The sequence below is a fragment of the Nannobrachium achirus genome (genome assembly GCF_963921795.1).
Source record: "Nannobrachium achirus genome assembly, chromosome: 7".
Classification (NCBI taxonomy): Eukaryota; Metazoa; Chordata; class Actinopteri; order Myctophiformes; family Myctophidae; genus Nannobrachium; species Nannobrachium achirus.
Genome location: NC_137816.1, coordinates 21281408 through 21295780, shown reverse-complemented (window position 1 = coordinate 21295780; position 14373 = coordinate 21281408). Strand labels below are relative to the sequence as shown.

At 43.7% G+C, this 14373-nt stretch overlaps 1 protein-coding gene across 1 annotated transcript in view; it reads left to right on the top strand.

Annotated features, from left to right (window-relative positions):
• nkd1 (NKD inhibitor of WNT signaling pathway 1) overlaps positions 1-14373 on the top strand; it is a gene marked incomplete at its 3' end in the record, with an annotated part of 56050 nt that overhangs the window by 29035 nt on the left and 12642 nt on the right. The window contains exon 4 of the mRNA XM_080729899.1: positions 10190-10250. Within this exon, the coding sequence (XP_080586025.1) occupies positions 10190-10250 (61 nt within the window). The remainder of the gene's footprint in view (positions 1-10189; positions 10251-14373) is intronic.

The window sequence follows — 14373 nt, the reverse complement described above, 5'->3', positions numbered from 1 at the left end:
GCAGCCTCTCCTTTTCTTCCCCCTCAGTCCTTTAATAATGATGAAGCTCTCGGCACTCAGAGACGACATTAAACAGGCTCTGCGCAAAGCCGCACGTACTGTAACATAGCAGTTAAAAAACACGATGCCACCGAGATGGAGCCAAGATAGAGGGGTGTTGATGTGAGGCGGTGAGCAGGGCTTCAAAGGGGGATCATGTTTGCACACATGAAATTAAGATCTCACATAATCATATAGCGGGGCAAAGCTGGCGCGAGGCAGCAGCCATTTAGGGGGAGAAGGGAAAAGAGACGGGAGACCGTGCCAATTTTTTTTTTTTTTTTTCATCCATAAAGCCTGGAAGAAGCGTTGTGGAACAAACAAGCGCTGTTTGCCTGTGCATGTCTTCCCCCGTCAGACGAACACGCTAAACCTGTTCTCTACAAAGGGACTATCACATCCCGGCTCATATGTTGCGCATAGCTACGTGCTGAGGTATCTGTTGGGTCCGTTCCAATGTAACAAATACTTTGTTCCTCTCCGAGAGCGTTAGATCTATTTTACATGCAGCATGGATGCACGAAAATATGAGCTCAGGAGGAGTGGTTCAGCCGTGCCAAGAAAATGTCATGAGTCTTTTTAAGTTCATGATGCAATTTCATACATTTGATAAGGAGCCGCGTGCCCCTTCGAGTCTCCGGACGCCACACAGAGTGTACCGGTAAATGTTGTTGGCTCCTTCACGTGTACCAATGATGAAACATGCTATGCCATGTGGTGGGCAGATTGATATTCATGGTAATTTATGTTCAAATGAGCACATTTTGATCTTTGTGGCCTCAGAGGGAAATAAACCCTGAATCTGGTAGAGTTGGGGCCAAGCTGAAGTCAATGATCGACACAGCTTCTTACAAGAACTAAGTTGAGCTTGGTTGGGAGCCAAGCAAACCGTCTTGCATCACCATCTGGGCAAAGTGAGTCCTTTAACTCAAGGTCAGTAGATCAGGGGTAGATCTACTGTGGTGGAATATATATGACAAGTTGTGGCTGGTCGGAAATTTACAAGAGTAAAACTTTGATGTCTGAGTACAAGTGAATGCAGCAAGAGATGACCGTAACTTTAATGACCCTAACTATTAGTTAATACCAGTGGTTAGGGCTGTTACGATAAAAAAGAACATTGATAGTGGAAATAGCCGATCTACGTACAAGCTCACAACGCGTCGCGATGCGACCCGTTGTGAGCTTGTAGATCTGCTATTTCCATTATCTGCCACAGTGTGATGCCAGACACTGCGACATACTGTAGAAACAGATATACTGCTTCTGTGCAGTTGCTTTTTTCTCCTGCTACAGGTTATAGGGTTGCCAACAGATGGATAGATAGCGGTGGGGATGTTTTGATGAAGGGCGTTTTGTGATGAAGAACTTTGATTGTGCGTGGAACCAGTGTTGGGCAGTAACTTATTACTTAGTTGCGACCGTAGGTCATCAATATTAAGCCCATGTCTGGGAATGGCCATATATGGACATATTGTGACAGTCTCATGTGGTCTATGACGTCAGACATCCATAATGTCAGACGCCAGTCATCTCCATATTTGGAAAAATATGGCCACATTTTGGCTACATTTTGTCCAACTTAAACAACCAACCAGGTCTGTGCATTTTTTGGTCACAGAGTTGATCCCATGTCAAAGCGGCAGCGCTCGCGCTCGCCCTCGCCCTCACCTGCCGTCACTCAGGTGGATGTGTGCACGCGCCCATGTGCACACACCCATGTGTCGCTTCTCGCCCTTAGGGCTTCTTACTAGTAATATATTACTTTAATATGATTAGTTTACGAAGTAACGAGTAGCGTAACTTATTACTCTGCCAAAACAGTAATATTATAATTATTACATATTAAAACTAACAAGTAACGCTGCGTTACTTGTTACAATGAATGCGATTTGTTTTCCTTTCAGCAGGGCATTTAAAGTACAAGATTGTCACGTGCACAAAAATAAATAATTTACAAGCTATCAACACTGTGTAATGGTACAAGATGTTAGCTTGTAGATCTGTTATTTTTAAGCATGCACCATTGCGCACACATGCCATCTAAAACCGAATGTGTGCATGTACACATGCCATCTAAAACCGAATTTACACGCCCTTGTATGATGGGTTGCACACCGAAAATAGCCGATCTACAAGCTCACAACATGTTGTGGATGCGACTTGTTTAAGCAATGTAGATTGACCATCTTTAATATGTTTAGTTCTGCAGTTTTGTTTATATTTGACTCCTCCTGCAAGGAAGAGAGAGAGAGAGAGAGAATATATGAGATGAAAGAGAGAGCATCACATAATGTGATGGAAGAGAGAAGATTTTAGGCTAGATGATGGGCCTATTTTCAATGATAAACAATACATGCTTTTGGATTTTGGAAAAATTACAACTTTAGATATTTCTTTTCAATGCTTCATTTCCACAATAATATTCATGTTTAGTTCAAATATCAACTCCATGCCAGTGCATGAATATTTCTCCAATACAGCTCCACCCCCCAGCAGTTGATTGAAAAGGTCCTTTGACCACATGGACAGTATAGCGTTCCTATTCTGGGTTGGGGCAGAGGGCTTCATTTTCTGTCAGCAGAGTCAAAAGTGAGGCTGAAGGGGATTAAAGCTCTTTCTCTCGGGCCCTGAATGGGAGCTCTACTCTCTGCCTGTCCACTACAACGGGACAGCGAGCGTTGCAACCTCAAAGTGTTATTGCAGCCATTAAAGCCTCCTTTAGCTAGAGAGCAGTAGAGAGGCCTCTAGAGCTGGACAAAGAGGAAACAGGCCTCATTGTTCATTTGAAGAAAGAAAGAAAAAAGACAGAGAGGGAAAATACGAACTGTGAGGCTGCTGTGAATGCAGGAGTGTTAACCACGTAAAGGAGTAGTTCACCCCAAAATGACTTTTTTTCTATCTTTTACTCAGCCCATGGACACTTGAATTCAGGCATATTTTAGTTTTTTGATTGATTTGGTGGGGGGAGAAGGGTCCAAAGGATCATAGGCCCCTGGGAGACACCGGTCAACGAAATATTTAGGGTTGTAATAATAATGGTTAAAAGGTCTTGAAAGGGCAGCGCTCATAAAAAATATATTATTACATATACCTGTATATATTAAATATACATAAAAATTTGTGGATCATCCACGCAATCCATCTTAAATTCACTGTCGCTGAAAATACCTGCCACCAAGTTAGATCACTTTCACATTATGATTGGAATATTCAGTTCCCTCGATCGATGTTCAATTCTCAAATTACTCCCCCTGTCCTATAGCTACATATACAATTATTACAAATTAGTAGTGTTGTTTAACTTTAAGGAGGAACGACCATGACCATTTAAAAGTCAACCTGCCCTTTTCTTGGAACCCTCCCCCCAAAAAAAGAAAAATATCGAAAGGCATACTGAGCCAAACGTGTGCGTATTATTCCTCCATGGTGGGAACTGTTTTGTGTCATATTTCTGCTGTCATCTGGTGGTCATGCTCTTTAGATGAAGGGGGAGACGGTTGGGGACGAGGGGAACAAGGGGTTAGAGAGGAACGGCAAGGCTTTTAGGCCTCTGGAAATATGAGGCTTTTTCAACCGGACGCATTTCTTTTCTTTCTTCTTCTTCTTCTTCTACTTCTTTTTTTTCCGCCAACATTAACCAGAGATGCCGAGAGCAGATCCCAGTGTAACCCTGGAATACTAATAATACAGCCATCATCCATCACATTAGACAACAACCAATTAGCACATTCCTCTCTCCCCTCCTCTCATGTTCTTGGCTAACCCTGCCATCATTTTGGGTCGTTCATCAGAAAAAAAAGAGAAACAAAACACGGAAACGAATTCAATACCAGTTGTGTGCGTGTGTGCGTGTCTGTGCGTGTCTGTGTGTGTGTGTGTGTGTGTGTGTGTGTGTGTGTGTGTGTGTGTGTGTGTGTGTGTGTGTGTGTGTGTGTGTGTGTGTGTGTGTGTGTCCAATTGTGTACGTAAGATAAATTGTACAGTAAAGCCTGAGTTGGGCTTAGTCTCTCACCGAAAATAGCAGATCCACAAGTTCAACAGGCTTGTAGATCTGCCATTTTCGGTGCGAGACACGGGCGCACAGCCAAGTATAACTTAGACATAAGTGACTGTGTATGTGTAGGCAAATGTTGTACTTTTTTTCTCCACTGCAATTATTTGTTTATAGTTATTATTTACTTACATATTTTAGATTATTACAAAACATACAGTTCAGCCCCATTTTATACTTCAGCTATTCAAAAACAGCAAAGCTCGTTGTGAGATTGGAGATCAGCTACTTTAACTTTTGTACCTTTAAGTATAATGTTTATGCCAATACCAGTACCTTTACTCAAGTAAAATGTTGAATACAGTCCTTTTACTAAGTAACAGAGTACTAATTTATATTGTGGTATTACTACTTTTATTTAACCAGGACTGAGCCTGTAGAGCAGTGGTTCTCAAAGTGGGGTCCATGTGTGTTTACACAACATCACATCATTTTAACCTTTCTTTTAAATACATATCAATATATATCAATGTGGGAGTCCTTGACATGAAAATGTTTGAGAACAACTGCTGTACAGAGCTGTGCTCCCAGAGGACAAGCCTGGTGAGAGGTAGAAGGAATGTTCATTGTAGGCGCATTTCTTTCTCTCTTTCTGTGTGTGTGTGTGTGTGTGTGTGTGTGTGTGTGTGTGTGTGTGTGTGTGTGTGTGTGTGTGTGTGTGTGTGTGTGTGTGTGTGTGTGTGTGTGTGTGTGTGTGTGTGTTTGTGTGTGTGGAGTGGGGGGTACTGTGGAAGCCTGGGGGCCCCAGGCTGGGGTCACCACCTGGGGGGCCTGTCCCCAACTAAAAGACACAATGTCGGGCTAATGTGTTACAGGATTGTCAACAGTGAAATGATCTATTCATTTTGTTCACTCTCAAGAGTTGCAAATCGTGGAATAACCAATTATCAGTTTTGCAAAGGAAAGATATCTTGGAGTGGTTTGGCGATGCATGTGTGTCATAGTTCCTCCTGAAACAGCAACCTACTAGATGAGAGCAAATTCCCTGGAGAACAAAAGCACTAAAAAACTAAAGTGTTTCTTTTTTTAATGAATGAGTTGTGCCTTGGTTTAACTGTGGTTCTGATTGCAGTGTTTAAGTTACTCTGTGTGAGCTGTTCTCTGACCCTCAAATGTGTGTGTGACCTGTATAGATAGGCATGACACCACACTGTGACCCGTGTAGATGTGTGACCTGTGTAGATGTGTGACCTGTATAGATAGGCATGACGCCACACTGTCAATGCAATGACTGTCCACAATCAGTGTCTGCTGGTACGGGGTCTCTCTCTCTCTGCAGCTATTACTCCACCATGCTCTGTTACTCTCTTTATATACCGTAGGTTAGCCAATGTGTTGAGATTTAAAGTTTGAATCAAAACACAAATTCTGAACCCAGGATCTCTTCTTTTTGAGCGGTGGTCACAACGCTCTATACGTGGCCGTGTGTGTGGGTATGTCTGTCTCCGTCCGTCCGTGTCTGTCTGTCTGTCTGTATGTAGCCTGCCCTACAGTACCTTTTATGACCACACATGTTAAGGGAGGGGCGCTGTTTTCAGGCCAGGCCAGGCCAGGCACACACACACACACACACGCACACACACACACACACACACACACACACACACACACACACACACACACACACACACACACACACACAGGGGGTAAGGGGGGAGGGGGGTGGGGGGGGGGGGGGGGGGGGGGGTAAGAGGGTGCTGTTGAGACTAGCCTGGGGGGGGGGGGGGGGGGCGACAGAATTCATAGATCTAGAACACATAGAATTCATATATATAGAACACAGAATATGTACAGTACAGTACAGTTAGGTACAGTAGAGTACAGTAAACCACCGCTCAGTTCACACGGGTGTGATTTTTGGAGCTGTGTGAAGCACAGGCTCCCTATACGTGGCCGTGTGGGTCTGTCTGTCTGTCTGTGTGTGTGTATGTAGCCTGAACTTCCTAAACTTCGGCACGCCACTAGTCCCACAGTTTTGCCACCACACACTCGCGCCATATGTCAAATCGACCGGCTTACTCGGGAATTGTGGGCTATTACTTTTCTAAGAGAAAGGTTCTATAGTTTAATTGATATTAATTTATTAGTGAATTAATTTTCCCCATTGACTTATAATGGGAATTGCAAAAACTCACATTCAATTATTTGTCTCTCGCAAACCATAGGGGCTAGAGTTTCAAGACTTGGAGAGGAGGTTCATAATGATTTCAAGGATTAAATAAAAAATAATTGTGTCATTTGGCCGCATGGTGGCGCCATAACACCCCACTTTACGTTTTGGCCTGTAACTCTTGAACCGTAGGTCGGAAAATTAAAAATATTTTTTCCCTGGATTCCTTGGGTCATGACGCATCTCCCCATATAGGCCACGCCCATTTGCGCCATGATAGATTTTCCGCCATCTTGAATTTTCTCCAAAACACACTTTTTGCTCCTTTTCCTACATATTTTCTTCAAATGTCACAAAAATCGGTACACATGATCCACACACACACACACACACACACACACACACACACACACACACACACACACAGCTCCACTTCACACGGGTGTGATTTTTTTAATATCCAATCTGTAAGCTCAAAAGCATTGTGGTTAGCCACCAGCACGTAGAAGTTGAATTTCAGTGGATGACTGACAGTCAGCCAGCCAGCCAGCCGGCCGGTCAGTCGGTCAGTCACAGTCAGTCACAGTCAGACAGACAGACAGACAGCCAGTCTGTAAATGGTGCATTTATATAGCGCTTTTATCCAAGACGCTTTACATAGATTGTGCATTAGATTCACCCATTCACGCACACATTCATACACCGGTGGCGGAGGAAACCATGCAAGGCACCAACCTGCTCACCGGGAGCAACTAGGGGTTCAGAGTCTTGCTCAAGGACTCTTCGACATTAACTCAGGGGGAGCCCGGATTCGAACTGGGAACCCTTCGGGAACCCTTCGTGCTCTAATAACGGTTTCTCTACCCCTGAGCTATGCCGCCCCATTAGTCAGTTGGCCAGCCAGTCTGTCAGTCAGCCAGCCAGTCAGCCAGCCAGCCAGCCAGCCAGCCAGCCAGCCAGTCAGTCAGTCAGTCAGTCAGTCAGTCAGTCAGTCAGTCAGTCAGCCAGCCAGCCAGCCAGTCAGTCAGAGGACAGCCTCTTGCAGTGGAAGTGAGGAGGCTGGATCATAGCTGACCTGGCTGCTACCTCCCTGGATGAGACTAATAGATCTCCCACACACCTTCTCACTATGCAGCACACGCACGCACGCACGCACGCACGCACGCACGCACGCACGCACGCACGCACGCACGCACGCACACACACACACACACACACACACACACACACACACACACACAAAGAAGAGTATTGTAGATTGGGTAGTCTGGAAGGCATTATAACAAGGCCTGTGAAATAACCTACTTTTAACATGTGTAGTATTATTTCTCTACAGAATGTGGAGAGAGAGATCGAGAGAGAGAGAGAGAGAGAGGGAGAGAGTGGGAGAGAGAGAGTCCCTATACTGTACATTTACAGGGAATGCTTGCGTACGAGGGTACTTTGAGATGAGGTCAACTTAAGTGCGAGTGTCTGTGTACTGTAAAGTACTGTATGTGTGTGTGTGTGTGTGTGTGTGTGTGTGTGTGTGTGTGTGTGTGTGTGTGTGTGTGTGTGTGTGTGGTACTTGTGTGCAGTGTGCAGTGGTATGTGTGCTTGTAGTGTGTGTGTGTGTGTGTGTGTGTGTGTGTGTGTGTGTGTGTGTGTGTGTGTGTGTGTGTGTGTGTGTGTGTGTGTGTGTGTGTGTGTGTGTGTGTGTGTGTGTGTGTGTGTCAGCGAGTGAGTAATGGTTATTGAGGCCAGATGACCGTCATGCCACACGGACACCTGAGCTGCACTTTTCCGTGGCAAAGATATGGACTCACATGTCCACCCTAGTCTGTGTGGTATGTACGACATAGAGAGGGGGGGGGGGGGGGGGGGGGTGAATGGCGACAGGGAAAAAACAAGCTTGTGAACTTAGCGCTGTGTCACTCTGTGATAAAATCCTGATTTGTACTGCTATATAGTGTTGCGCGCCGAAAATAGCTGATCTACAAGCTTCACATTGGCATGACGGGCTGTTGTGAACTTCATTTCGGCACGCTTAACACCGTCACGCGATACATTAAGCATTAGCCCCATCACCAGAATAACCCCCACAGAATTCCCAGAATTGAGTGCAGGAAAGGGGAAGCTGTGATTTCAGAAACCTCATATCTCAATTCATTTCAAAGGAACTTAGGGCCTAGAGTGTCGCACAAATGTAGTTACGCCTCACACCGCGAGCGAGGCGTTGTGATCTTGTAGATCACTAATAAGAAAGGAACGGTTTCGGACGTACAAGGGTTCCACCCAACGGCGACAATATTGCTTTCTCACATACACTCCGTTTGTTTCCGATCCTCTTAATTACCGTCCCGCTAGACTTTCTTTCCACTTCTGTTTAGGCTCAGGGCACACTTGTCAAACTTTCTACATATAGATGTTTAAAAGCTGTAATTTTGGATTTTTTTTTAGGCATGTCACTGTGTATTTGAAAAGCTACTGCTGTGCCCTGGACTTGCACTGTCAGTCAGTCAGTCAGTCAGTCAGTCAGTCAGTCAGTCAGTCAGTACCAAGCGTTTGTTTGCTTTTCTATTTGATAAAAATACAATATTCCTCCCAGACCTCCAGTCACTGTATGGTGTAACACTCACTGACACGCAGTGGTGTAAAGTACATTTACTTAAAGGAGCTATAGTCAACTTTTTCTTGAAAAACGGACGCTAAGATAAAAATAATTTTTCAAAAAATATTTTATAAAAAAGATTAAGCTTCATATATGTGTTTCTATTCAAAAATCACCACAAAAAGCATAAAATAATAATAAAATAATCATTTTGGCCATTGTCTGGCTGGTACTTTGTTTACATCCCTCTTCTATTATTATTCTCTATTCTTTTATATGGATTGATAAAGGGATGTAAACAAAGTCAGCCTGACAATGGCCCAAATGATTATTTTATCATTATTTTATGCTTGTAATTTTTGAATAGAAACACATATATGAAGCTTAATCTTTTTTATAAAATATTTTTGAAACATTATTTTTATTTTAGCTTCCGTTTTTCAAGAAAAAGTTGACTATAGCTCCTTTAAGTACTGCACTTAGGTACAATTTTGAGATATCTGTACTTTACTTGAGTATTTCCGATTTTCAGTACTTTTACTTCTACTCCACTACATCTGGATCCAAATAATGTACTTTTACACCACTACATTTATTTGAAAATGTTAGTTACTAGTTACTTTGCGTATATAAATTATAATATTATAAAACATACATTTAGCCATATTTTATACTTAGGCTATTTGAAAATAGCCGATCTACAAGCTCACAACGCGTCGCATTGTGAGCTTGTAGAGTGTCTATTTTCAAACATTTTGTACTTTTGGTGCTTTAAAGGGGAAATCACCCATTTTCAATTTTTTTGAATATTGGACGATTGATTTTGTGGTTTGTATTGCAAAGTACACAGTGATGACATCACACCGATGTACTTTACAATACAAACCCCAAAATCAGTCCACCAGTTCTAGACAACACAGAAGGGGGGAACTTTTTATTTATTTATTTCCACATATTAATGACATACGTAGTTCAATTTTGAAAATGGGTAGTTTTCCCCTTTAAGTACATTTTGATGCCAATACTTTAGTACTTTTACTCAAGTACATTTTGAATTCCATACCTCTACTTGTAACAGAGTATTTCTATATTGCAGTATTTTTTTTTTTTTTTTAAACATTGTTAGTTTTTTTTTTGTTTTTTTTACGAAAAAAACAAAACAGAACAACATTCACATGGCAATAAAAAGACTACTTACAGACAAGACATGACAATAAAAAGAAAAGAATACAACACCGTACAGAAAACAAACAAAATACCTGACATTGACACAACACATAAAAATATTAAATAATTGTAATACAAAGAGCACATAACATTCACAGTGTATTGATACTTTTACTTAAGTAAACATTTTTCACCCCTGCTGACACGTGTCTCCTCTGTGTCTCTCCAGGACTCCTTGGACGCGGCATGCAGCGCTGAGGGGATCACCAACGAACACTACCGGCTAGAAGGTAGGCCCTCTCTCCCCCAGTGATGAGAAACAAAGCAGCCATGGTAACCGGAAGGCTCGCCTCGAAACTTTACTGAGGATAAGGTTATAGGAATAAGGTTAGGCATAATTTTACTGAGGTTGTGACTTGGAATAAGGTTAGGTTTGGGCATATTAAACTGAGGTTTGCGTTTAGGAATAAGGTTAGGTTTTGGCATAGTTAAACTGAGTTACGTTTAGTAAAAGGTTACTGGAGGTATGGCATAGTTTAAATTAATTTATGTTTAGGAATACCTGGTGGCGACCGTTCCGTGGTCATCAGATTTGACACAGGGCAAGTGTGTTATTTTCTTGTATTCGTGACCACGGCTCTACGAAAACAAACCCAAGCGCAACTATAGTCACATGATCAGTTTATCACACACACACACACACACACACACACACACACACACACACACACACACACACACACACACACACACACACACACACACACAAAGCGAAAACATTTTTTCGAACCGATTCGATCAGTTCAATGACCTGCTGCACCCACACATCTCATCTCCTCTCAACTGAATTCCACCAATGTACCGATGAGCCCCCCATCCGTTACCTCCTCTCCACCTCCTCCCTGGCTCTCCTCTGCCCTCTGTGGGGCTCTGCAAACTGCCTGCATCCCCCATGTTCTCCCTGGTGGGGTGTGATCCTGGATTAAGTGCTCCGGGAGGAGACGCTCCCCACTCCACCCCCCCGACCGTTTGATCTGGGTTAGAGAGTGTAGGAGAGGAGAGGAGAGGAGAGTGTAGGAGAGGAGAGGAGAGGAGAGGAGAGGAGAGGAGGATCAAAGACATGAGATACAGACAGAAAGGTGACCAGACAGCCTCAGAGTTAGATGAGGGTCAGTATGGCACCGAGTTCCGTGAGCAGCAAGGCGATATGGATGCAGGGAGAAGCGTATGACGGAAGCATTTGATAATTGTCTAGCTTAAGGGACTAAGACATATCGGTCTGCGGTCGGCTCTAATATTAATTGGGTGTCAGTTTTATTGGACCGTGTCATGTGGAACAAGACAGAAATGTAGTAGAGAGAGAGTGGAGAATGTGTGGCATGTCACTCTGTCTGAGGCAACTGCATGTGGCGTGTCCCTTTCAGTTACATTACAAATGACTATAATACAGTCTTATATTTTTAGTGTGTTTGTGTGTCTGTGGGAGAGGTGAGACACTTGCTCGCAAACCGCAGAGGACTGGGTTCAATTCTTGACAGTTGGTGTTTTGCCAGTCTCCTCCCATGGAGCGAACACCACTGGCACTCTTCCTGCTGGTGGGTCGAGGTGCTTGTTTTGCAGTGAGAGCATCTGGGGGAGATAGCAAGGAACCTCCAGGCACATACTGTAAATGTACTCCGGCAGCTCCATGTGTATTTTCCTTGTTGACAGCAACCACAAGACACTGTATGTGTATTTTGACTACAACCGTTTTTTTTTTAATAGGTTCAGAGCTTGTGAGGACTGGTTAGCATGTGTACTACTTTAACTATATTTGTCCTGGACATCTAGAAAGAAGCATTTCACCAAATAGGTTAAATTATCCCTTTTAAAAGACTATAAAACCATTTTGGACAAAGGGGGTTCAATAGAGAATACGGTACATTAGTTGTTAAATGTTCTATTTTATATTCATTCATAATCAGGCTTTTTCCTTTAAAGCTAGTCATCATTTCAAAGCACTGTAGCTACAGTATTGTCTTAATGACTGCCTGCGGAACCCAGATCCTTGGAACACTTCTTCTGCAGACACATTACAGTTGTTAATACAGCATCAAACTGAGGGCCAAATGGAGTTTTTGTTGACTTTCACCTGAATGAGCCGCCCTCTCAGAGCACCGCTCAACACCCATCTACAGACAGATCTATTATGTGATGAACAGCACATGCATTTAACTGTGGTTGAGTGAAAACAAACACAAGAGGGAGAGAATCAAAAGAGAGACGACAGCGAACAAGACAGGAAGAGACGGATAGAGAATGTAGATGACAAGACGACCGACGCACTTTAAAGGTCCCGCGTCTCCCGTCCTCGGGGCCCCAGGAAGCGCTTCCAAAAGAAAGTTGTGTTGGGGATTAAGAACTTTCAGCACATTTACAAAGAAAAGAAAAACATTTGCAAAGGAGGAAAGAAACTAAATGGATAGACAATATGAGATGAAAGTGTCTTTAGGATGTTTCTTTTCATTTCACATAAAAATCTGTCTGTGACTCACAAGTGGGTCCCGGCCCACTGTTTGGGAAACTTTATATGTTTTGATATTGCATCACAATCAATTTTAACCACTTTAACCATATGTTATACTATTATACTATTAAAAGGTCTTTTGCACAGATACTGTACAAAGGCGACAGGTGCGTAAGAGAAGACCAGACAAGGGCCTCAACGTACTGAAAGAAAAAGGTCCCTCTGTCTTCAAATGCAAGAGTGGGGGGTGTGTATATTAATTTGGGGAACCGCTGGTTTAAAGCATAAGGAAGCAATCCTAAATAGGCAACAACACTTTAGAAACAAGCCCCAAAGTCACTTATAGCAAGCAGACTTGGCAACACTGGTCCCTGGGGACCAGCTCCAGTTCTAAGGCCATGTGCCTCGGTCAAGGCCACAGGGTTGCATGTCTTCTTGCTGTGGGAGGAAACTGGAGCGTGAACAACAAGGACACTATGTTAACTCCTCACAGAAAGGCCCCAGTCAGCCCCCATGGGGATTTGAACCCGGGACCCGCTTTCTGTTAGCTAACGGTACTAAACCACTGACTGAGCCACGGTGACACCTGCTTTAGACCCCCTGTTTAATGCATATTTTTAGACAATGTAGTTAGATTCAAGTCTGACGTTTCTTGAATATTCCATCCATCCATCCATCTTCAACCGCTTATTCGGAACTGGGTCGCGGGGGTAACAGTTCCAACTGAGACTTCCAGAGTTCCTTATCCTGAGTAACTTCCTCCACTCCCCCTGGGAGTATACTGAGGCGTTCCCTGGCCAGTTTGGAGATGATGTAGTCAGAGCATTAAGACAAAACATAAAAAGGTGAAGCCCAATAACGACGACATGCTGAAGCTGTTATACCTGTAAACTTGTGAAGCTGAAGTTGCCTTATTGAAACGGTTTGTTGTCGCTATAGAGCTGTGCTGTCATATAGTACCGGTATGTTCTGTGCTGTACAGTATGTAGTCATACTGAGACTAGGTGTGGAGGTTCAGACTAGTGTGTGTGTGAACACTATCTCAGATACATTGTGTGTGTGTGTGTGTGTGTGTGTGTGTGTGTGTGTGTGTGTGTGTGTGTGTGTGTGTGTGTGTGTGTGTGTGTGTGTGTGTGTCAAAGCTATTGGAACAATGTGGGCCAAGACCCCCCCCCCCCCCCCCCCCCCCCGATCTGATACACCGCCAATCCACTGGCAGCTGAATCTCTCACAAAAACCTGGCTTCATCAGACAGACAGACAGAGAGAGAGATAGATATGGAGAGAGAGACAGAGAGAGAGAGATAGAGAGAGAGAGAGAGAGGGAGGGAGGGAGAGACAGACATAGATAGAGGGACGGAGGGGCAGAGAGAGGGATGGCAGATTACTGTTTCTCCTCCTGGCATTTTCATTAGTTGTGAGATAAGCATCTGACCAGCATATTGGACCTGCTACAGAGCAACGCACGCACGCACGCACGCACGCACACACACACACACACACACACACAGCTGTAAGAAGATCAAAGGGACCTCAAGCACGTTCCTGGCTCTGCTGCCACTGGCACTCATCTCTCCAATCTGTGTGCATGGTCAGAACCACTGCTTTGTGTCTGACCTCTAGTGTCCGGTCAGAACCACTGCTTTGTGTCTGACCTCTAGTGTATGGTTAGAACCACTGCTTTGTGCCTCCAGTCTTATATTATGAAGGTTAAAAAGGGGTGAAGTCGTCCTTTAAAGTACCACATAAGGACCGCAGATCTACCGGTACACTATAAACAGAGGGGGAGAGAGATTTCCGTTCCGTTTTGGTCCGTTTGGTGTACGTTCTTTTTCTTGTTCCCTGTCTGTAGGCTAGCGGACAACACCCGACTCGACATATTAAAACCGATTAAAACGTACGTACGCA